At 42.3% G+C, this 25398-nt stretch overlaps 1 protein-coding gene across 1 annotated transcript in view; it reads left to right on the top strand.

Moving 5' to 3' along the window:
- The window catches only part of TLL2 (tolloid like 2), a 2328887-nt gene that overhangs the window by 2281632 nt on the left and 21857 nt on the right, over positions 1–25398 (top strand). Inside the window, exon 20 of the mRNA XM_078643121.1 lies at positions 12125–12375. Coding sequence (XP_078499247.1) covers positions 12125–12375 — 251 coding nt within the window. The remainder of the gene's footprint in view (positions 1–12124; positions 12376–25398) is intronic.

The raw sequence follows: 25398 nt of genomic DNA, 5'->3' as shown, positions 1-25398 counted from the left end.
TGAGAACCACAAAGCTAAGCATATTGTCGTTTACAATCAATGTAAAACTGCAAACACTGTATAGATCCATGCATCACAGCCTTCTCTCTGGCAAGATACAGAGACAGAAAGAATAATGATAACATAATGGATTGGCCAACATAAAACGTGAATAACATTGTCAGAAAAAGGAAAGCCTATTTTCAGGGAGCCATCTTTTCAGAAGAGATTGATATGAAGAACGGATGCACTCTGAAACATATCATGTATATGTGATGAAGGAAAACAGTCTCAACGGCCAGCTGGGACCAGGTTTGAACATTTAGGCATTTGAAAAAATAAGCACCAAGTAAGGTCCAACTTATAGATGAGAAGCGGTGAACATAGGAGTAAGTTCCTTCAAATAAATCATCGGTGATTGGTTTGTCAAACAGAAAACCCCACAGCATAGCCTTACTGAGCCAAATATAGCACATGTTTTAACACATCTGATAACCTTTGCTGAAGAGAAACAACCTCCTCTTTAGTGCACCACAAACAAAATTTGTCCAACAATTGTCAACCATAATTTTGCTAGAAGAATGGCGTGCCACCAAGATGACATCCCTAGGCGGTAGATCAAAGTAGCCCAGTTTCTACCTTTACATCTGCAAGCATAAAACAGCAGGCTCAAATGAAGAAACTGCCCCTACCATCATTTTTATTTAAAAAAAAAAATGATTGGCAGTTTAGAAAAGGCATACAGTGCAAAATATATCGTAAGTATGGGCACATTAATAACAGATAATGCAATTTTGATTATACATTGACCAGTGCTCAACAGAGACACCACTCTCAATATTTGATGAATAAATATTAGGCCTATGAAGGGGACTATAATACTGAGTAACACAGGCATGAGTATATATTAAACATTCACATGTAATTGGAAGGCAAGCCAACTGTCCACAACCGCCTTACCGAGGTCTGGTGTATCAGGTCCGTCCACCCTCAGCCAATTCACAAATGGACCCCAAATATCCTTTGGCCTAGACAGAGAAGGCATTAACTCCCAGAATGCAGCGAGCTGCTCTTGACAGAATGTTACATCAAGAATCCAATCCTTTAGCAAGGGAGGGCACGATCTGCCCCATGTCATGGCGATCCTACGTTTTGCTAATAATACCAACACGGCTAACAATCTGCTCAACCCAACTGGGGCTTCCTATACATAACCCAATAACCCCGTTTGTGCTGTGTGTTCAATATGTATCATGAGTATATCACATACGGTTTGAAATATCTCTGTCCAATACACCGCTGTCTGGGGGCAAGAAAGTTGCCTGATCTGAGTGACACTTCCAGCACTCTGCACTGGGCCTGAGACCCATACAGAACAATTGTATAGGTGTTCTGTAGTATTGGTTGAGGAATTTGAAGTGAATTAACCTACGTTTATAGTTTGGAGACAGTTTTTCAAGCTGCGCACAGCAAAATTTCCATTCCTCTTCTGTAATGTGTGGGTGCAACTCAGTATTCCATTGCTCCCTATGTTTCGGAGCTATCACTGGATGGTGTGTTTTTATAGAGGTGAGAGTCTAGTAATGAGCTTTTGCTCTGATGGAGAGGTGAGAATATTCTCCAATGCCTGCAGAGTGGGTGGAGGGTCCAGGAATGTATGGTGCATCTGGCGGCAAATTGCCCTATACGATGATAAAGCTGTGTATTTGAAAAGGAAGGGGGCGGTGTGTCAGTCGGTGCGACGGTCCAAGGAATCCCTCCTCCCGGTATAAGTCTGCATAGCTGCTAATACCTAATCTCCTAGCCCTCGCTTGATGTGAGTGGGGGTATTTGTGGGTTTTTGGCCAGAAGTATCAAGGGGGCATATAGCGTGGGTGTATTAGCTCTATGTCTGAGGTTGTCCCAGATCCATCGCAGTGTTACTGTGGTATCAATGGTATGACGGGGGCGTTTATATGGTTGGTACAGCGCCACGTCTAAGGGAGTAGGCGAAGCTGCATCGCACTCAACGGCCACATGTGGCTGAAAGGGGATCGGGTGTAGCTAAAAATGTAAGAATTGCGCCTGAGTGCAGAATGCATATAAGGAGAAATCTGATGCCCCCAATCCTCCCTGACTCTGATGAAGTGTCAGTCTTTCCCAATCAACTCTAGCCTGCCCTCTCGCCCCACCAAAGAGATCAGCAACGAGCAAAGTTTGGTAAAGAATGCCTGAGTGAGTATGAGAGGAACATTGACGAAAATGAAAAGAAATTTGGGAAGGACCACCATTTTAGCAACGGCTATCCTACCCGCAAGGGACAATGGAAGTGTGGACCAAAGTTTAATTTTTCCCTCTAACCATGTGTTGGTACGACCCATATTCATGTTCCATAACTCATGGATGTCTCTGCTTAACCAGATCTCTAGATATTTTACCGAACCCTCCGCCCAACATAGCTGGTAATCTGTTTCAAATGGCATAGTGTCCTCAGTCAATGGGCATAACGTAGACGTCTTCCAATTAATCTGTACGCCTGACAAGCCTCCAAATTGCGTGATCTTCCGCAGTGCTGGTTGCAAATTTGTTTGGGAATTCTTCACATATACAGTGATATCATCTGCGTATTGTGATATTATCATCCCTCTGGATGTGAAACTCTGTCCCCTCCCTGCATGATGTTGCCGCAGCCGCGCTGCTAGTGGTTCCATCGCTATTGCGAAAAGCAAGGTGAAAGGGGACAGCCTTGTCTTGTACCACGGGTTATGTGGAATGCTGCTGTAATGTGGCAGTTAACAAAAAGGAACGCAATGGGGTCAGTGTATAGAAGTCGTATCTGTTTAAGAAAAAGTTGGCTAAACCTCATTCTGTGAAGGACAGCAAAAAGGAATGACCACTCAAGAGAATTGAATGCTTTAGTAGAATCCAGGGATGCGGCCACTGCAGGGAAATGTGGGTCAAGATAGTGTAGTATAGCAACAAAAATACGCAAATTATGCGCAGTTGATCTACTGGGGATACATCCCAATTGATCAGGCCTGGTGATGAGAGACAATAATGGTTGGACTCCTTCGCTAATAATTTGGCATAAAGTTTGTTGTCTGTGTTGATGAGGGAAAGTGGATGATACGAATCACATTGGGTTTGTGTCTTATCATGCTTGAGTAGTAACAGTATACCTGCCTCTCTAAGAGTGGGGGGCAGTGCACCTGTGTCAAGGGATTCTTGATATACTGCCATGAGATGAGGGGCAAGAATGGAAGCATAGCATTTATAGAATGAGGCAGGTCCAGACCAGGGGCTTTGTCCGGTGGCAAACTATTTATAACCCTAACTATATCTTCCTCAGAGAATGGTTCATCTAAATAGGCTCTAAGGGTGTTACCAAGCCACATCAGCTCTATTGAGTCGAAATAAGGTTGTAAGCTTTCAAGCGAGTGTGTGCATTGTGAAGTGTATACCTCCGAATAGAAATCTATGAGGTGGGTCGTAATTTCTTGTGCACCCCTAAGTGTCTGCTGCTCCTTACCTTTTAGTTAAATGATGTAGTCTGTGGTGCATGGGGGTCTGAGCAGGGCCACAAGTGTTTTCCTGGGTCTGTCTCCCTCCATATTTCCTGGCCTCTGTATTCTTCCATAAATAATTAACCTCCCACTGTGCTTCCTCTTCAAATTCACTTAGCTTGCCTGTAATCTGGGAGAGCAGCTCACGGTGTCCAGTCCAATCATATTCAAGTTCTAGCTCGTGGATATTCGAGGGTCGAGTTTTTGACGTATTGACTTCAATACCTCTCCCTGTCGGGCTATGCGCTTGCCGCGGATCACCACCTTGAAGGCCTCCCACAAGGATGACAGGGATGATACCGAACCTTCATTAAGAACCAAATAGTCTAGTATGTCTTGTTTAATTTCTTCCCTGAAGGCAGTATCTAATAGGGCGTGTGATGGGAGTCTCCATGCAAATGCCCAGACTAGGAGCAGTCGCCGTCTGTAACCTCAGCAAACTTGGATCATGATCTGAGAGAGTTCGGGGAAGTGTCTGGTGTCCACCACCCATGTGGCAATGTCTTTAGATATAAGCCAAAAGTCTATATGAGACCAGGCAGAATGTTGTACCGTGACACATGATATTCCAGTACGTCTGGGTGCCATGTCCTCTATTTGTCCACTAGCTCGCTATCCATTATTAGTGTGTTTAATGCAGCACTAGCATTTGGGTGTAATGTGCAAGATGTTCCTCTATGATCCCAAGCATCATTTAGGATGCCATTAAAGCCGCCCCCAAAGTATAATGTCACAACCAAGTTTCAGTATATTACCCCAAAGGTCGTTAAAGAATTCAGGCGAGTCTGAATTAGGGCCATAAACTGTTACCAAAACCACCCTTTTTGTGTCAAGTGTGCCCTCTAATAGTATGTATCTATCTTCTGGGTCTGACTTTGATGAAGTCTGTGTCCAGCCAATGTTCTTCCGGATAAGGATCGCGGTCCCCCTAGCGTACTTGGAGTAGGTCGCTAGATATATATGCCACCAGGGCCTGTGTTGCAGTATGGTGGTCGTCTGACTCAAGAGGTGCGTTTCTTGCAGAAACCATATGTCGATGTTATGCCTGACTAGATATGATTGTATGAGGCGAACCTTCCTGTTGTCATTTAGCCCTTAAATATTCTAGGTTAAACAGTTGTATGAGGTCATTGTCTGTTCTGGTCAATTGTTCCACGCTGGAGTGTATCATTTGTACTCCTTTGCAGTTGGTATGGCATATGCGACCTAATGTGTTCCTGCCATTTTAATCTCAATCTTTTCATTCCCCCTTTAAGATACCACCCCCACCCACACCAACCACCCAAGCAGGTTGAGCTAACATACCCCTCCCACTGAACTAACTTAACAAAGGAAACAAGAAAAAGCTAAGCACCCGGGAGATCACCCTGAGGGGCTTGGGTAACCGGCGTACAACCCAGTTCAAGAACCGGGTGGACGAGGTGTATAATCCCTCTTTGCAACATGTACAGAAAATTGTATTTAACGTAAAAAGTAGCGCCATAGTTATATAGCATACACCTACGCTATTGTGTCGTTGGAGTTGAAGGCCCGGTTTTAACACACTTCAAACAGAAACATACTATCATCTGATACTACATACTAGTCATTATCACTTAGGCTATGGTCTACACTGTGTTGTTTATCAGTGCTCGCCTTCTGTTTCTTTGTCCCACAGATATGTTTAGCAAATTTTAACGCCAACATTGCGTCTGTAAAAAAGTGTGTGTCTTGTTCATGAAAGACCTTTAGCTTGGCAGGGTAGAGCAGCGCCTAAGACACGCCAGCTTGCCGCAGGATCTTCTTGGCTTGGGTGAATTCTCGACTTACCGCCTGGACACCAGGAGTAAAGTCAGGGTAGAATGAGACATTATTCCCTCTGTATGAAATTTGACCACGTTCCCTGGCCTCCTTGAGTATAGCATCCCTGTCACGATAGTTTAATATTTTAGCAAGGATCGGCCTGGGGTTGTGCCTCCCGGAGGTCTAGGACCCAGAGCCGGATGGGCACGCTCCACAATAAACATTGGAGACAACTCTGACTCAAAGATATCCTTTAGCAGTTCCTCCATGAAGAGTTCAATTTTCCCAGTAGCCGTGGTTTCGGGAATACCTATGAGGCGAATGTTGTTCCTCCAGGAGCGAGCCTCCAAATCATCCTTTTTGGCCCTTATGACTGTAAGGACCCGTTCCATATTCAGCAGTTGCTCTTTGGTGTCAACCTCAAACTCATGCACTTCAGTATGGCGATTCTCGAGCTGGTCTAACCAGAGTTCGTGGGTGTCCACTTGAGTTTTGACCTAGTCAAGCCCGGCATTTAGGCCATCAAGTTTGGAGTCAATAGTTTTGAGACAGGACTTTATTTCCAGTAAGAGACTGCAGAGATCGGCATTCCCACCTTCGGTGTCATCTAGTGGGCCATGTGCCGTGTCTGGGTCTGAGTCGGCATCTCCCTGACGAGTTTGTCTTTCATTTTCAAATGTCAGTTTTGGTTGCTTTGCATCTGTTTTTCCCCATTTTGTGCTTCCAGTGGTGCGCTACAAGTAGTGGCAGATCTTTTATAGTATCCTAGCACACCCCGCCCAGTTCCAGACTTATGTGCACTCACTCAGCTTGATCACCAATTGAGCACGACGTGGTATTTGCGACACTGTGGTGTGCTGGCAATGGATTGAAGTGTCTAGGCACCCCCTTTCTTGTTAAGTGCGTGTCCCCGGCACCAGGGCTAAAACTACTGCAATCTTGTGAATGGTTGCCGCTGAACCACCAGGATGTACTGATGGATCGACCCAATGGGTGCCACTTTTTGCAGGAAGGACCCCTCAATGTTAGCCCACTTGATGTCAATGACTTCAAGGTGCCTAGGAAAAGGTCTGTAGCTCACAGATGGGTCTAGTGTATTTCCACCAATGTCAATGCAATTCTGTCCGCATCCACTGATACGGTTATGACACTCTCTACGCGTGGAGGGAGTGAGTTCCAGACCGGAGGGGGCAAATCACCAGTGCCACGTGCATAATTCCCTTTGTGATGAAATATATATCCCAGTGCACAGTAGTGACTACAATACAATCCACCTTGCACAAGGGCGTCTCCGGCTTCACACGACGACTCAGGAACGGCAATCCCTATCCCCAAACCAAGTGTAATACCATCTTGGGGGGGGGGGTGTGAATTACCAGTGCCACAACTGGCAGTGTCTTCAACAAGGATGATTTTGGGTACCAATGTGTACTTACAGCTGCAGCGTAGCCTCACTTGTTTAGCGCTTTTTCAGCCTCTTGCGCATATACAGAGGCAGCGCTCTCCACCCCAAATCGAGCTCTGGCTATTGTCAGAGGTCTGCTCACCAGCACTTCACTCCAGGCAGTGATGCGCACAATGCGCCTGTTTGTGGGGTCTGGCACAAAACAGCATCAGCTCGGCTATGCTTGAACAGCGCTCATCCATCTACAATGATTCTCAGGGCGGCAGCTCTCTCTGCGCCACACACAAATGTCTCTCTGGGCTAAGAGGGATATATACGCTAGTGCCCTCCAACACTTTTATCACACTGCAGCTTATTATTAGGCCCAGTTTGCCGCCACAGAGGCCTTGTTACACCGCCCACAATGGCGCGTTTACGGCTTCGCTTGTTCTGACGGATATGGCGCCCCTTGAGCACACAGGACACCATCAAGGGAGAGCAGCTTACTAGAGACTCCCACTCTGCCAACTCCTTACTTGTTGTGCCATGGTCTGTCATAACGATCCAACGCCGATCCCGTCCTCTGCACAGCTGGTGCACGCCCACCTTCGGGCACTGGGTACACAAGCACCGGGCTCCGGCCCGCGTACAAGACCCAACAAGACCCGCCCTTCTGCCACAATCAGTGGCCGAAGCGGAGCCCTTAGGTCACTTTAAATGCGGTTTCTTGCAGTCCGCCAGGTGCACAACACGTTTGCAGTGCAAGCAGCACCATATACGATGTTTCTTTGTCTCGTGTGCAGAAGGAATTTTGCCGGATCAGTCCTCGCCCGGCAGAGCCCTCTCACCGATCGGCCATCCTGCTGCTCGGCTAGGCCATTCCCCCACCCCTACCATCAATGAAGGTGATTTACCATGAATGAATATGGATGGGGAGAGAAGGGTAGCAGGCCTTTTTGCCCCCCACATCCACTCGTGCAAATGTACATGATCCAAGATAACCTGTACCTGGCCCTGACAAAGCTTCTTCAGAACACAAGAAATGAGAAGAATTGAAGAAAATGGCTGCTAATTGTAATAGTTCCAAACAAAGAGGAATGCATCTCCCAGAGGCCCTTCCAGCTGGAAATGAAGGATCATTACTACGCCACTGAGTGCTTTAATTGAAAGACACAAGATTTCATAGAGTGGTGCTCTGTTGAGAGAAGATAGCCTCTCAGTAAATCAACTTGTGGTCAGCAAGATGGCACTCATTGAGATTACCTGCCCTCACATTCACCGAGCTGGCCAGATGATTGACAGTCAACAAGGCCTCATAATTACAGACCCAAGGCCATAGCGCGAGAGCTTTCAGGCACTTAGAATGTGAGCAAATGCTGGCTTGCTCATATGAAGACGAGGCCCAGTATCTGAAGGTGAGGATTTTAAGTTGATGCAGGAATACCCCAATTTAAGACTACAAAATTGCACTCTGAAGCTGGCCCACTGGCAGCATCAAGTCCGTGATCCACACAAAATACATGTGTCTCTGACCTTTGAAAATCCACCACAATCATTGAAATGATCAGTGAAGATACGTGGTAAAAACCGATAGCGAGTGAAACTTCTGACAAAGAACATCTCTGTGAGACTGAACAACCAATGCACAGAATATACAACCATTAGAACTAATGATTATGATCTCCAAACTGCAGGAATCAAAGGAAATGTGCCAGGGAAAACATCACAAAGATCTCCCTGTGAACAAATGCAATACAGGACATTAAGACCAGAATGGGGTAGAGATCCAGCCCTTCTTGGGGACTATGCAAATTGGAAGTAGCAACCAAACCCCCTCTCGTGCTCTGTAATCAGCTCTGTTGTAACTTTCCCCAAAGTAGGGAGACATAATATGGCATGGCTGGGAGACAGAAGAACACGATGGATGAGGGTGGGGGTGAGGGCTTTTGCAAAGGGAGGTGGTATCCCCATATATACTCTAAAGGACCTAGTGGCTCATTGTAATGTATTGCCAGTGCATCAAATAGAAGGTTACCCCTTCTTAAAGGCCACATGCGCGCAAAAATGGTTTGCAAATGAAGCAGAGAAAGGGGACTGCAGCTGTTGGACTTGGCACTCCAACCCCCTCCCCCTCCAACATCTACCCACCCCTGTAACAATTGAAAACTCATTTGGATGCTAGTGAGGCTGAAATAAGATGATGTTGCCAATACAACTGAACTCTGAAGCCACCTTTGAATTTTACAACAGTCTGCTGGAACTGGCAAGCAAAGGTAACCAAGCCCCAAGAGTAAGTAGTTGTGTGACCTTATATACATCTCTTTGAGGCCAAATTAATCCAAGAATTTTCTTGCTGGCCCAAATCCATCATAAATTACTTTGGCAAAGTGGTCATTCACATGGTCTGCTAAAAGTGAAAATGCCATCTGCACAACATGCCAAGGGCATGGGAATAGCAAACCAACAGACATGCAGCATTACAGGCACAAAGAGCCACACAGAGTATACTTTCTTTCCTACCTCTTCACTCTATTTCGACTGTCTGCTGGGTGGAATGGAGGAAAACAAATTGGAGTTAAGCTTGGAGCAAGAGGAAACCTCTAATTCGAGGCTCCCACATGAAAGGTGAGAGGGTTAACATTTTAGTTTTCCAGGAGATGGCCGATGACCGTGCCTTTTGATGGTCAGAGCAGAGATCAGCCTATTCCAGATGTGCAAAATAATAATGAGGATGAGCCTTGTTGTAAAGCTATAGGAGTTCTGAAGTGGATACGTTGGAACATTTCTGTACCTAGGTTAGGCTTAAGTTCTGCAACTGAAAGAGGTAATTCTAGGACCTCATCTGCCTTGCATAGGACTACATTAAAAGGAAGATAGTCCTCCAAAGAGGCCACCAAATGTCAGTCAACCTCTGCAGAAGAATGCAAGTTACTGGTGTTTTGGAGGTCCAAATAGAGATCGCTAACAGTATCCAAATTATTCACCTCAGTACTATCATCTTCCTCATGAAGGAAGATTATCTGGACTTTATATATGGAGCGTGACCCAAAGTTTGTTTTCACTTTGCCATGAGCTTTAGCCAAAGTGGTCCTGCTTGCAGGGAATACTGATAGTACATCTGAAGCTGGTATTGTAGGTGTCATTGACTTGAGGCCAGAGTAACCAGAAAGGCCTATGGTGGTACAGTAACTGTCCTGGGGCTAGGGCAGTATCATGAAAATCAGTGGGTTTCAAGTAGAGGCATGATTGGAGATGCTGTAGGTGCTTTGGGGCCTGAAGGCCCACCATTGGAAGACTGAAATAGTCAGAACATAGACTCAAAGGCCTTGAAGAATGCTACCACTTGAGTGAGGTCAGTGCCAGTGGGTCTGGCCGCCCCGAAAGCAGAGTTGAGTTTCAACACTGAGCTTTTGTCCTCCAGAGGAGGTATTAAACCCAAAGACGAGAGTTGGGGACAGCGTACAGACCTGCCATCACATGATCAGCCCCGTGAACAGGAGCGATGTCAAAGTGAGGATGGGTCACCTACTCAGTACTTCACTATTTTTTGTGGGAAGATTTCTCTGAGGATGATCCTTTTTCCCTATACTTGCCACCAGAACAGGACTTGGATTGTAACCTGAAGCTTAAAACCCTCTTCCTTGATAGTCTTCAAATGCATGTAGCCACATGTATAATAAGGCTTTGAGTCATTCCTAGGTTCTTTACCATAATGAAATGTCATGGGGATCTCAAATGGACTTCTTCCAAGTTTGGCAGAGTTGACATAATTAAAAACATGACATTTTTGGAGATGACATTTTTCTCTAAAACTACACTTACAATTTAGAGCAAATGTTGAATGGCACAGAAGAGAAAGACTAGATTTTAGAGCACAGGTGGTACCATACACTGCTCCTTGACATCACATCCAAGGCAGGCACTGGAGTCAACTTGAAACTAAGGCACCTCCTACTAATGGAAAAGAGGTGGTTCAACTTTTCAGTCTCCACAGTGCTGGTAGGAGATTCAAAATGTGAGAAATCTGCAGGTAGATGTATCCATCAGAATTGCATTTTCATGCAAGGTTCCACTCTGAAATTGGAAGTAAACAAAGCAATGCAACATAATACATCCACATTCCACAGGAAATAAAACAAATCATTATTATTAGTCTCAAAGAACTTAAACCTCTGATGAGGGGTGTGCAACTGGTTTAAATGCAGTGTGATTTAATTCAACTTCTACCAAAAAATATCAGGATAATTATAAATGTATTAATGATGAAATAGGCTCTCAAGTTAAATTAAGATATGTGATCTCTGGGAAATGATCGCAAATTAATGTAAATCTACAAACTGTTCACACAGCAAGTGTTAAGTTCATTTTACAGGGCATCATTGTGGCAAAAGAAACATTTAGATGAAGACGGGATTTATTCGTTCTGCCAAAATACCATGGCAATTTAGTTCATATGCTGGTGAACTGTTCTAATATCAAGTAATAACAGAACAACAAGGTCAACTTTGCCTACGTCGAAGACAGGGACAATGTTGTTGAATTATCTGTGTTGGTGGTATTTAGGGGACAGTTGCTGATAGCATTACTGCCTATATGCTGCCAGGAGATTTTCTTTGAGCTTCCTATCTGTTTACATCATTTCTTTTGGCTTGTACGTGAGGACGGTCAAAAAACGGAATTAATGTAAAGGAGAGGGGCTCAACACTATTTATGGCCTGAGTAATTAGTATATAAATAATGATTAATTTTGGCATGCAATTAATTACTCTTCATTGTATAGTGCTTGGGGCCTATCATAACAGCTATGAAGATTATCACTGGGAAAAGTACTCTTGCAACCTTTTCATCAAGGAATGCCTAACGAAGATGGGAATGTATATTTAGGCTTGAAGAAAAAGAAAATACACTATTATTACATGGAAACAATTTCAGACATATATGGCAAGAGAGGGTGTGCATTCTTTATCCCAAAAAGCCTTCCATTATGATCCCTAATCATATCCCAATTTGCCTGCCCTTGATCAGTTGCCTTCCGTTGGATTACACACTATAAATACCATCCATACATATTTTGTAGTCTAGTTAGGATCATGTAACTGTAACTTCTCTATTTCTGGTCTGCATCTTGTGCCTTCTGCCATTTTAATTACTGGGCTCCTTAGTATGGCTCATATAAATGCAGTATGATTTATCTCATGCTTTGTTTAATTGTGAATGTTATTAATCTACATTTTGAGAGATTTAATTGGCCTTGACTTATGTATTTGGTATTCATATAACTTTTTTTGAAAAAATGACTTATATTAGGCTTTATCTTCAGCTTTTAGTGTAAGCTGTGAAGTCAGTGGTACATAGCCTGCCAAGTCACTCTGTCAGATATGATGCACTAACTTTTGCCCAATTTTGAAGCAATCTAAAATGTATGCTTTTCCTTTAGAATGTGGTGGACGCCTGAAGGCAGAAGTTACAACAAAAGACCTTTATTCCCATGCCCAATTTGGTGATAATAACTATCCAGGGCAGTCGGACTGTGATTGGGTGATAGTAGCAGATGATGGATATGGGGTAGAAGTGATATTTCAGACTTTTGAAACTGAAGAAGAAGCAGACTGCGGCTACGACTACTTGGAAATCTATGATGGATATGACAACACAGCACCCAGACTTGGAAGATACTGTGGATCAGGGGTATGTTTTAGAAAACGTGTATATTGTATTTCAGATTTATTTACAAAGAGAATAATGAGCATTCATGCTGTGGATAGGGATCTTAGTTTAAAAAGATTCTACATTAAATGGAAGACTGGAGACTGTTCAAGTTTCCTAGCAGTAAAACATGGTATAGATGGTAAATACGTGTAGAAAGAGCAAAAGTGTAGAAATGGTTTGGGATATACTTGAAGTTTATCCTTTTGTATCATATTTCCAAAATATGCCATCAAAGAATGCCCTACTGCCCATTTGCACTATGGCTGTTTTATTGGTGCTGCATAGAGGTCTTGTGTATTAATTAGATCGAGTAACCAATTTACATACTGCAGGGGTAAACTGTAAGAATGCAATGTGTTGTCCATATTCATTTATTTTTAAAACATTTGCTATTGTGCAGATGAGATACATTGCTAATAGAATGATGTTATTTTTGAGTTAGTTGTTTACTAATTCTTTTGTACTATTTAGCAAGGAATCCATTTCAACAAAGAAGTACTGGCCCTGACCTCACATCCTGCTATCATAATATATTTCCACATGACAAACCTATATTGTGGTCCAGCAATCATTTTGATAACTGGCCTGAAGGTTTGAGAACTGTCTACAAGTACCTCTGAAAATAAAAAGAAAAGACAACAGCACAGCAAATGGTCCTCATACCACAGACATCTGCTTGCAAACAAATATTGAACATGGAGTTTAAGTCAACAAGGCTATGTTATCATGCCACCATTTTCATTTCATGACCCGTACATTTCCATAAACACAGATCTGTTACACAGAATGCTTAACATTTGCTATATTCTAAGTGGATCATATTTCCGTTTAGTGTGTTGCTAATTGTACCATAAAACTGTTAGATTTGTTAAGCTACTTTGATTTTACAGCGTATTCATGTTATGCCCCTCTATTGCATTTATGGAAATAATTGATGTTGACTACATCAGTAACTATTGTTAGTCTAATTGTTTGCAGAGCTAACATTAGAGAATAATATAGGACACTGGGAATAAGAAAATATCTATCTGATTCTGTTGTTTTTCATAACTTGAATGTACACCTCAAAATATTTGCTTGACATTTTCTCAAGAGTTTGTATAGATGCGGGATATATATATTGTTTTTAGTCTCAGACCTCTATTCAAAGGAGACATTTCAAATTGTTATATTTTGTTAAAACATTTTATAACCTTGAATTGTACTGTCTTCATTAATATACAAATAATCAAATACAAACACATCAAAATACCAATAATACCAAAATAAATTTATAATGCTGATTAAATAAGATTATCATAAATACAGCATAAAATTAAAATGTGCACAAAGAGAAAGAGCAATCATTATATTAGGAAAAATGGCAGTGACCCTTCGAAATAGATAGTAAAAGTGGAATGAATTATACTGTGTCTTCTTCCAAAGGGAAATTTACATAATCTCATTGCCAACTGGAGATATATTTTTAGAATAACCCATACATACAAGAAGTACTGAGGTACTGAGTAGAGTAATAGTACTGAGGTATCACTTTTTTTCTGCTCCCCCTTACAGATGAAACCGGAGAAAAATATTTTAGATTCGTAATCCTCTTGACATTGATAACAATCCTTACACTGAATTATTGAAAGCTGCCATTATATGGAAAAGTAGCTAAGGGTATAATTAAAATGTAAGTTCCATGTACACAGATGCATACAAATAACATTTTGACATTGAAGAACGTTTCAATCAATTTTCCTAGAGAAGGTTTATTAAGCCATGAACTTTCCTTATTTATCTTTTCAAAACGTTTCCTTCTTTGAGCTGAACCTCGAAGAGAAGAGGGATGCACTCAAAAATGCAAATACAAGAAAGTCAACTAGAATTTAAGGCGCAAGAACATTTAAAATTGACAGCTTGGGAATTTGATGAAAAGCAATCAAATCAATTCAAAACAGAAATTAGTAACAAAACCCAAACAGATCAATCATTGAGCATGAATACGCAATTAACAATCACGGTAGGAAACAAAGGAGGGATATCTAATGCCCCCCACGGAGCACCACAAAGGGATTTGAGAGGCCGTCCTCGACTCTCAGATCATTTGAACCAGAAACATGGTATCACAAAGAAGCGGCGACATTATTAAGGTCCTGTCCATTAGAAATATCCACAGTTCAACACCTAGGGCAAGACATCCACCGAGACCAAACAGAGGAAAGGAGAGATCTCGGTCAAAATCAGAAACCCCAAATGGTTTCCATAGAGACAGGTCGTAAATTACTATTCAAGCCCGAATACTCGACAAAAGGAAAAATGGACACGCTGAACCGGGGGAACATACTGAGACTATTTAGAGAGATTCCGAAATTAAGGGAAATAACATCAAACAACCTCATAACAGTAGAGTTGGTTCCAATGAATAAGGACACAGACTGTGAAATGAGCAGCACTACATGGGCATCAAAGGAGATAACAGACCTTATCTTTTCAACAAGAGTAGACTTCGCCGAATGGGGCATAACTCTGGTATATCCTACGCCGATAAAATATCCATACCCACTATTAAACAGCGTGGCCCCCCTAGCAACAAACAAAAAAGGAAAAACATCTTTCATTTTAAGAGGAGCAAGAAAAGAGACAATCACCCGACAAATAAGGAGGGAACCCGTTTCTAATAGTAAAAAAACAAGACAACAAAAGTTCGGACCGGTGGAAGACCAAGATTGGTCTTGGATCCCACAAGTAATGAATTCTCATCGATCCTGATGGAAGTATTTCAGACCGTAAAGAGCATGTACGAAACATGGAGGAACTTAAGAAAATGGATAGAAAAATAAGAATTTGCTCTTGGAATGTCCACGGTTTTAAAGACATGAAACAAGATCAAGAGACAATTGCTTTCCTGGGTACATTCGACATAATTGTCCTGCAAGAAACATGGAATGTCACCCCCAGACAAATCGTTGGATATGAAGAACATCATGTGATGGCTGAAAAAATTGCTAAATATGGCCACCCAAGAGGGGGTCTGTCCACATATATAACAAATGATTTCAATTGGAAGTCAGAGATAATGGATTCAGGGGTAAATTGGATACAAATCATAAAGCTAGAAAATAAACATGCCACAAAAGAAGTCGGGTGGAAGTTACTGATCTTAAATGTTTACATTCACCCTGAGAAGTCTACAAAAATCAAAAAACTGTTAGAACTAATAAATTTAATAAAAACATTACAAATAACTCATCAATGCCATGGGATGCTGATCACAGGTGATTTCAACAGTAACCTGATAAAACCCAAGAGAAACAATAGCAAAATTCAAACAATAAGGAACAATCTGGAATCTCTGGGATTAATGACGCTAAATGGAAACACAAAGGGCGACCAACCTGCAAAAACCACCTACATGTGCGGAAATAAAAAATCCACAATAGACTACACATTAATCAGCAAAGAGTTTATACAGCTCTTAAACCATTTCGGCATCATAGCGCTACCAGAAAGCGTTCATTTTCCGCAAGAAACTATACTGAGATTAAACATCCAACAAAAAGCAAGTATTGCATCGCTAGCTACAATCCCAGAAGAGTACAACCTAAGGAAACTCAAATGGAGAGGAGCCATAACAAATGCAATAATGGAAACGGTGTATACGCACGCAGAAAATACAGCGGCCCTGGAACTCCACTCGCTTGCAAAAAATTGGGAGAATTTACACACAATTTTGCTAGAAAAATTCCCGGCAAAGCCAGTAGTGAAACATGCATATGACGCCTACAAACCGCCATGGTATACCACAAAGCTAAGAGACAAAAAAAGGGAAATTGCTAAGAAACTAAGACAAAAGGCTGCAATGACCAGACAGGGAAAGGATATAGACAATGGCGAGATACAGAAAATGAGAAAAAAATATAAAGAAGACTGTGGAAAGGCAAAAAGGCTACATACTGGGAAAATATGGGTAGACCTGCTAAGGACAAGTAAACTACCAAATAGCAGTGAATTCTGGGGCTTAATTAATAAATTATCAAAAGGAACTGGTGCACAGCAAAACATAGGAATAAGTGAAACCTCTTGGCTACAATATATAGACAACCTATACAATACCCATACGTTGCAACTCCCGTACACAGATTTAAGGAAGGAAACAACTAAGGGAAAAGATCTGGGAAATGTAGTAAAACACGAAAAAGCCAAATGGGCAAAAGAAACACCAAGCGGGGCACCTATGGATTCATCCCCATTGACAACAGTGAAACAAACAACCTTGTTGATAAAAAAATTAAAAGCAGAACGCGCAGCAGGCCCCAACGGACTACCGAATGCCCTTTTTAAACAAGACCCTGACTTCTGGGCAAACTATCTCACCCCACTTTTCAACCAACTGTTTATTGACAAAAAGATACCACGGTCCTGGTTTGGCAACATCTTCCACCCTATTTATAAAAATGGGAGCACAATGGAACCCGGGAACTAAAGGCTGATAGCCCTCATCGATGTAGAGGCAAAACTTTTTTCATCTTGTATATTACGTCAGCTACAGGAATGGATAAATAAAAACAAAATAGTCTCGAAGTTCCAAACGGGTTTTAGAGAAGGCATGGGATGCACCACAAATCTTTCCGTTTTGGCCCTCTTAATAGAAAGAGCAGAGAAAAGGAAGGTAGGATTATTGGCATGCTATATCGATTTAAAATCCGCGTTCGATAGAGTACCAAGAGACCGGCTGTGGAAAAATCTAGAATCTTGGGGCATCCCACAGAAACTAACAGATATAATAATTGCCTTATATAGCGAAACATGGGCCAAAGGATTGGAACTTAACTATAAAAAAACAAATGTCGTGAGATTGGCGGGCCCAAGCCGAGGAACATTTAAATGGTATGCAAAGAATACTCAAATGGAGGAGACAATCACGTATAAATATTTGGGTATTAAACTGTGCAGAAACATGTCCATGGTGGACCAAAAACGGGATATCACAGCTAAAGCACAATCGCTCACCTTCGCCTACAAACTGCTCCAAAAGAAACTACAATGCCCCTCATATGGGCATCTTTTAAAAGTAATGGCAGCTCAACTGTTACCCACCCTGTCTTATGGGTTGGAAATATGGCACAGGAAAGAAATTGACATCCTAAATAAATTACAGACTAGAGTATACAAATCTGTGTTTAATCTTTTTAAAGGATCATCCCCAGCGCAAATACGCCTGGAATTTGGCCTACAAAACCAAGCCTACCATAGGAAATCTATCTTTGCAAAATGGTGCTGGAAACTCAGAATATCAGAAATAGGATCACTAAATAACCTATGTTGGCTGGAAATCAAGAAACAATAAGATGAAAAAGAACCAAACTCTTGGGGTTCCTATTTGCGAACTGCCCTGGTGACACTAAACATCGAGGAAGTATGGAACAGCCACTTGGAACGAACATCTTTCTATAAAATTTGTAAACTAAATGCAAAGTCACTATCCTTGGTGGAAGACAAAAGGATTTTGGCCAAACGCCGTCACGCCTGGTCAGTAATCAATTCATACAAAAGATTAAAACCACAATTTTATCTTGAAGCTCACTTCAGGCTATCGCTAAAAATGAAATTCATGGCATACAGACTGGGCGATCATTGCTCAAAAGACCTAATTCCAACTTGGAAAAGTAAACACCAAGAAAAGACATGCCGCCTTTGTGGGTACCACACAGAAAGTTTGTACCATCTAATGTGCACGTGCAAGACAGTAAAAGACGAAAGAAAATCTTTGCTAAAATCAGTTTTAAACGCTTTAAGAATTCGCACCTGCAGGCAGGCGGTCACTAGTTGGATGGGTGCATCATCGAACATCCTAATATGCCGTGGAGTAAAATTCATGACTCTAGTAGAGACCCTACTCTCGAAAATCGAAACAGATTAAACTTCGGGTGATCTTCTTTTAGGAATTCGTAAATTTTAAAGAACATGAATTTTATCTTGTTTTTATATTGATTGTTATTTTTATATGTATACTTTAAGGTTGTGATAAACCAAATAAAGTTAAATTTTGACTGACTGACACTCAAAAATGTGCTAAACCTAAAATTACCGGCTTCAATGCACATAATTAAATTAATGGGCTTCCTCATTATTAATAATTCCAATGATGAACTGATTGATAAGAATTCCAACAATGCCTCAGAAAAGGATTTTAGGTCACTTGTAACCCGAAAGTGTGCCAATAGGTATTAAAGAAGCAACAGATTCCTAACTCATAACATTTAGTTCAAAGTAAAGGGAGATTGCTTGAGTGTCAACCAGACGCCTCAATAAAGTTTTCAAGAACTGATTTTCGGAGGCTATCAACATTGAAATGTTTCGTATAAACATATTTCTTCACAACAATTTGCTGCCATTTAAGCATTAGATTTATACACTTGAAAGCTAATGCTGTTTCTCTAGCAACGCTCCCAGAAGCAGTTGTTTATATGGCTCATGTGGGATGTAATGTAAGATCATTACTTTTATCAATGTGTCTTACACATCTGATAGTTGCAGGTATTTAGTTGCCTATGTGCCCTATATCTGAAACCGTTTTGAATATCCCATCTTCTATTAGCTTTTTAGATTTTAGAGAATTGTGTGGATGTTTAGGTATGTTATTTTTTTTTTTAAACAATTTTTATTAGACATATTGTAGAGCATTCCAATGACAGCATGACAATCATCGTTTGTAAAATCATAATTGTCGAAACCACATCTTATGCTACAGTCATGTGAAATAGTACGCCCATTCTCTTCCCTCTCATCCCAACCCTCCCATTCACAGGCATGTTCAGGGAGTCACATATCATAATACAATCACATACTTTTGTCAGAGTCTTCAGACTGTGGGGGTTCACAGATCCCACCACTGTACGTGTTCCACTTTCCCCATATCTTCTCCCATTTTCTTGGGCAGCCCCTATATATATATATGTATATACACTGATCTCCATTGCCAAGTCCATATCCCTACACCACTAAGTGAGAGTGGGACTAACTCTGGAGCCCCAGCATTGTGCGATATTCCTCTTTGCTACAGTCATTCCTAATGTCACCCAGTCCTGGGTCGTCTTGTTTAAGTCCGTTGGGTCCCAAATGTTAAGGAGGCAGCATCAAGGGCTTGGCAGTACAGTGATTTGTGTAACCTGAGAGAGTGTCCTGATCGCCATCCAATATCTCACAATCACGGGGCAACTCCAGATAGTATGGTAGAAGGATACCATTTCCCCGCATTCCCTAAGACAGAGCGGCGAATCCGCCCTTCCGATTTTGTGTAGAAGTGCCCTAGTATAGTATGTACGGTGCAGTATTTTAAGCTGCACTAGCCTGAGCCTCGATGGAATACCAGCCTCCTTAGGGGAAGCTAGCACCTCTCTCCATTCTGCCTTGTCGATCTCTCCTACCTCACACTCCCATTTAGTCTTCAGGGTCCCTGTGGGGTCTGCTCTGTTGTTCACTATTTTCTTGTATGTCCGTGATATCACATTTCTCTGGAGGTGACCTGTTAGGAATCTATCCTCCAGCGGGGAGGAGTCCTCCGGGTTCGTGTCTGGCGGTATCAGGGACTGGAATGCGTGAGTAATCTGCATGTATCGAATCCTCTCTGTCGCCGCCAGGCTGTATGTGTCCTGTATGTGAGCGAAGGTGACCACCCCGCCCCTGCCATAGGTCGCCGACCTTTGAGATTCCTACTGAATCCCAGTTACGGAACCCCTTTGTATTGCCTAGCATCCCCAGTTTTTTAGTGTCCCACAGCAGCATAGACTTTGTGACCACTCCTTCCCAACCAAGTGCTCGCTGAGCATCAAACCATATACGTACTGTGTGTAATGTCAGACCCGTGATTGTATGTTTCTTCTTTTTATTGTATAGGGCACTCATTATCCCCGCTGGTTCTAATAGATGCCTATCAAGTCTAAACGCTGGGTCGTCCTGTGGAACGTGCAACCAGTGATTAATCGCGACCATCTGGGAAGCCCAGTAATATGCCTTGACATCCGGCAGGGCAATCCCACCGTCGTACCAACCCTTAATAAGTTTTTGTAGCGCTATTCGAGGCGCTTTACCATCCCAAAGTAGCATTGTGACCTCCGCATTATTTTGCTCCAAAATAGGTTTGAGGGATAGGGAACGGCGTATTCTGTAGCGCGTACAAAATGCGTGGGAGTGCCACCATTTTTAAAAAGAGCCGCACGTCCTAGCAGTGTTAACGGCAACGTGTGCCAATGTTTAACATCCTTTTTAAATCGCAGCAGGGGTTGAGTTAAGTTTATTTCCGTGAATTGCGCATGATCATGCGGCACAAATATCCCCAGATACTTAAATCCGGTTGTGACTATTTGCAGCTTGCAGCCACTCGGTAGCTATGGCGGGGGTCCCCGCAGGACGTGCATTATTTTGTTTTCTTGGTGTTACAGTAAGCTCTCTAGGGGAACACATGAGAGAAGTGGTTTGGTAAGTGTGCTTGAAATAAAGAGGGGCTCATTAGCAAACTATAGATCTATTATCTTATCCCGACGCGTCTGACTGAATGAGAGACAACACTTTTAGTCTGCAGGGAAAGTAAGGTTGGGGCAAGGGCACAGCTTTGACATACAAATCTAATTACAGAAAGTCGTTGCGTTATATCATTCTATGCACCACATCTAACCTTGCTGAAATTATATGCATTCAAAACATTCAGTACTTAAACTGGAAGGCATGTGTCACTGAATGTCCTCCACAGTTTGTCATGAGGAACATTATCAGTTGCTGACTTCGAGTCAATGGATGCAATGTGCAGGAAGGTTTTCATCAGCACAGCGTATTTATGAATGATACGATGGCAGTGAAGGACTATATTGCTGACTTTGCTTTCTAAACCCTGGCTGAAGGTCGGAATATATGCTATTTTGTTTGAATCAAAAATAAAGTGCACTAAAATACTAGGTTAGGATAAGACGTTTGAGTGCAATTTGAGGCCGATTGGTGTTGGACCAATGATTCCTGAAGCTGTTCTTTAAGACTTGGATAATCATAGCACCCAGTGGCAGCTCACAGAGGAAGTGCTACAGGGCGGTGGGGCAAGGCGGGGTGGGGAGGGGCAGGGTGGGGGTAGTTGAGTCAGACATAGGACTGCAAGGAGTAAAGTAAGTAAATAAATAAATAAATAAAACTATTTAGCTTGCGCTCCCTGCATTGTCAACTTGGCGATTCACAAAACAATTAGTATGCACATGCAACAGTGTGGTGTGCTGTGAACTAAATTCATTTTGTGACCTCTTCCAAATTACAGTTGGTAGAAAGAGTGACTGGGGTGCCTCCCTTATAATTGTAAGATCTAATGGTATCTTTCAATGTTTTGTGACTGTAGTTTCAAACCATTGAAAAGTTACCAACCCCACAATAGAGGTTGTTGTTAACTGATTCACAACAGGGAAGCTGCCTCCAGGGGACAACTTCCAATTTAGATTTCATGTCGGTGACAGCGATGAGAGCTGCTAATATTCCTTCCCTAACTGTGTTCTCAAATAGGTAAACAAAATTCTTTAAAAAACTGCACTTGTTTCCTTTAAGGACATGAGTTGAAATAAACATTTCTATTTAAATAAATCCCCTTTTGGGAATGTCAAGGCAGAGATGATGTTCTGCTGTCCCTGGAGGCCTGATAAGTTTATGCTCACGGGCAATAGTATGGGGTCACAAATAGCACCAGCCTAATTAATTCTCCTAAGGCAGATTGTTTTGTGATCCCCTGCAAATCTAATATTTATGATGCAGCCTAATAGTGCATCGGTCGCTCTCAGATTACATTCCTATTAGCAAACCAGTCAGTGTATAGTTTGCACGTCCTTGTTTTGCAAATGTGAAAAAAGTACATTGGGCCTGTGCAACATTTGGAAACACTAATTATAGAGAAGCAGAAGGGAACTTGTTGGTATTCTAGAAATTGATGATTTAGCACAATGCTAATCCACATAAAAGTCGATCCCTCTGACTAACAATAGTTTCTATTTTAAAGTTGGTGTAGCTCAGCATAAAAGTTGGGGGTAATACCCAGGTTTCCTGAAATAAGCAAATAAAAAAATACCAGTAAAGGGGACTTCAATTTCTGCCTAAGACCAACTATGTTTCATGATATGAAAGCAATCATATGGGTATTGTCGGTGATGGTGGAAGGCACCTGGGTTGCAGCTTCAGATAATTGATGCTAGAACAAATTAGATCCATGGAAAACAGGAACTGGATTTAGTCAATCTCATTTAAGATGGATTTAAATATTTCTTTGCCGCCAGCCCTCAATCATGAACCTCTTAACTGATTGTAACAGCTCTTTTAGCACGGCAGTAACAGGACAGTTAGGGGAACCTCTCAATTCAGTACTCAGAAGTCCCTCCATTTATTAAGAAGTGCTATATAAAGGTCAGCAGGTCTAAAGGAACTAGAAACAAATGCTAGGAAATGTAGACATGCATAACAGTGTGGCAATACCTCACATTTTTGATCCATTGAATGGTTGTAGGGAATAGGGGTCCTCAACAAGTGAATGCGAGTGTTAGGGTGCTCTCCTCATACTTTTATCTTCCCAATTTGAGGACCACAAGTTCCTTATCAAGTTTTCATAACTGATTGTCAGAAACTGATTGAGAACTCACTTGATGCCCCTGGTGGATGCTGATAAGACAATCTTGGGCTTGAAAAAAAGAAAACCATTGCCAGATCTGAGTCTATAGAAACAGAGTACAGCTTAATTGACGGGTCTCTGCTATATTACCAGAGAACTCTGAAGGAGGCGGATGAGATTTGGATTGTGCGTCAATAGGCTTTTTCATGGTTTCATTCCCAATTACATGTTTTTACAAACTATCTTTGTTGAAGCATGTGAGCAGTGATTCATGTTTCACAATTTTGAAAATCACTATTCACAGAAGGGAGAATGTAATGAAGGCTTTCTAGGATTTATAGGTTTCAATCAGGCATTCATGTTGGGATCATGAGGTGGTTAATTTAATTTTCCAATCCTGAAAACTCAACTTTGAGTTGTAATTCATGTATTAATCTGAGTTTTTAGTTGATGGTAACAGACAAATTTCAGAAACACTGGAGAAACGTCTGCTTTTCTTCTAACTGCTTCGAATATGCAAGAAGGGGTATTGATTTAAGTCAGGCTCTCTATAGACTTTTCTGTAGATACTGTAATGGATGAAGAAGGGCATGATATATTTGTGGAGGGCCTTCTAGATAGCACTCCTTTATCAATGTGTGTAGTGTGCACTCATCAAATGTGAGGCAACCACAGTTTTTGTCAAAATGATTTACTTCTTCATTGGTCTCATCTCCCATGGACTATCAGACTGGATTTCAATTGCATATTAGGCATACATCTAGGCAGATCCTATTCTTCATTGCCTCACACGCCACGTGTATATAATACTGAGTTCTTTGGGCAGTGATTATCTCACTAGCCCTAAGTGAACATTTGGATTGCCCTTCATTCAACTGTTAAGGAGTACTCCTTCCATTCCCCACCATGATTTACATGTTTGCTTAGACCACATTACCTGTCCAACTGCAGATCCTGGTCCTTTATGATGAAAATCCCAGCAAAACTGTTTCTGTCCATATTTTCCTTCTCTTACACCTCATGTCAATGGACACACCTCTCCAGTTCTGACTTTACATAGTGGAGGAACCAGTCTTTGGAGAACAAACCTGTGAAGCCATTATTACAGCACTGCGTGGACAATGTGGCTTCACCTCTTCAAGCCTTGTTGAATGGGATGTTTTTAAGATTGTTATACGGGGGCACTGTATCCAAACAGTGATAGGGGTCACTCAGACAGTAAGACCGGAACTCACTACACTTGAGGAATCCCTCTGAGCTCTTGAACGTCAAACAATTACAGCTGTCACAAAACCAAAGTGTTAACAGACAGCCGGGAACTTCCTGTGCTAGTAACTGAAAGACTTCATAGCATAGATTTCATAACTGACTTAGGAAAAATGCACATTGAAGGGGCCTACTCAATACTCTGCTACCTACATAGTTCCTCGCATTGTAGTTTGTTCACAAACAGAAAAACACCCTGCTTTCCTCTCTCACTACCGAATGTTGCACAGTCCGGAGGTCACCACATTTCAACCTAGTAAGGCTTAGTTCTTAGATGGATTGGATGAGTCTAGGATACCGGTAGGCCATCTAGATTCACGTGGATGCCTTATAACAGAGCAGGAGATATGCAGGGCAGTCTTAGACTTTGCTACATATAAATCTCCAGCACTAGACAGGCTCCCTATTAGGTTTTCCAAAACCTATTTAGAAATCTAAGCTCCGCACCAGTGCTGGCAGAGTTATATAACATATCCCACTGAGAAGGACAAATATTTCCTTCCATTCAAGAGGCCCTTTTGGTCTCTTATTCTAAACCGGGCCATGATGCGCTAGATCAGGGGTACTCATAGTACGGGCCGCTGGCGGCCCGGCAAGCCTTCCCTGGCAGCCCGCGGACCTTGCAGACATCGTACCTGAGTTTTTTTTTTGTTTTGTTTTTTTAAAGAGTGTCTGCAACCAGAGTGCGACTCGGAGACTCTGCTGCTCTGTGGGGGCCGGGCGATTCCCGCCATAGTCAGAGTGAGGCTGCAGGGGCGCTGAGAGGTGAACAAATCCTCATTAACATGCCAATGGTATTTTAAAGACCTGAGAAGTGCTCGGGTGCAGCTGTGTGTGTGCGCCTGGAAGCTGTCACAGCCCGGGCACACACATGCAGGGTGAGGTGACAGAGGGAGGGAAAGCGAGGGAGGGAGGGAAAGCGAGGGAGAGGGAGGGAGGGAAAGGGAGGCAGCCATAGGGAGGGAGAGGGAGACAGAGGGAGGGAGAGCCAGAGAGAGGAATAGGGAGGGAGAGGAAGGGAAGGAGGGAAAGGGAGGGAGAGCGAGGGGGCGAGAGCGCGGGAGGGAGGGAAAGGGAGGGAGGGAAAGGGAGGGAGAGGGAGGGAAAGGGAGACAGAGGGAGGGAGA

The sequence above is a fragment of the Lissotriton helveticus genome, chromosome 5_1 (genome assembly GCF_964261635.1).
Source record: "Lissotriton helveticus chromosome 5_1, aLisHel1.1, whole genome shotgun sequence".
Classification (NCBI taxonomy): Eukaryota; Metazoa; Chordata; class Amphibia; order Caudata; family Salamandridae; genus Lissotriton; species Lissotriton helveticus.
Note: the sequence above shows the minus strand (reverse complement) of the source record. Positions and strands in the feature narration are given on the sequence as shown.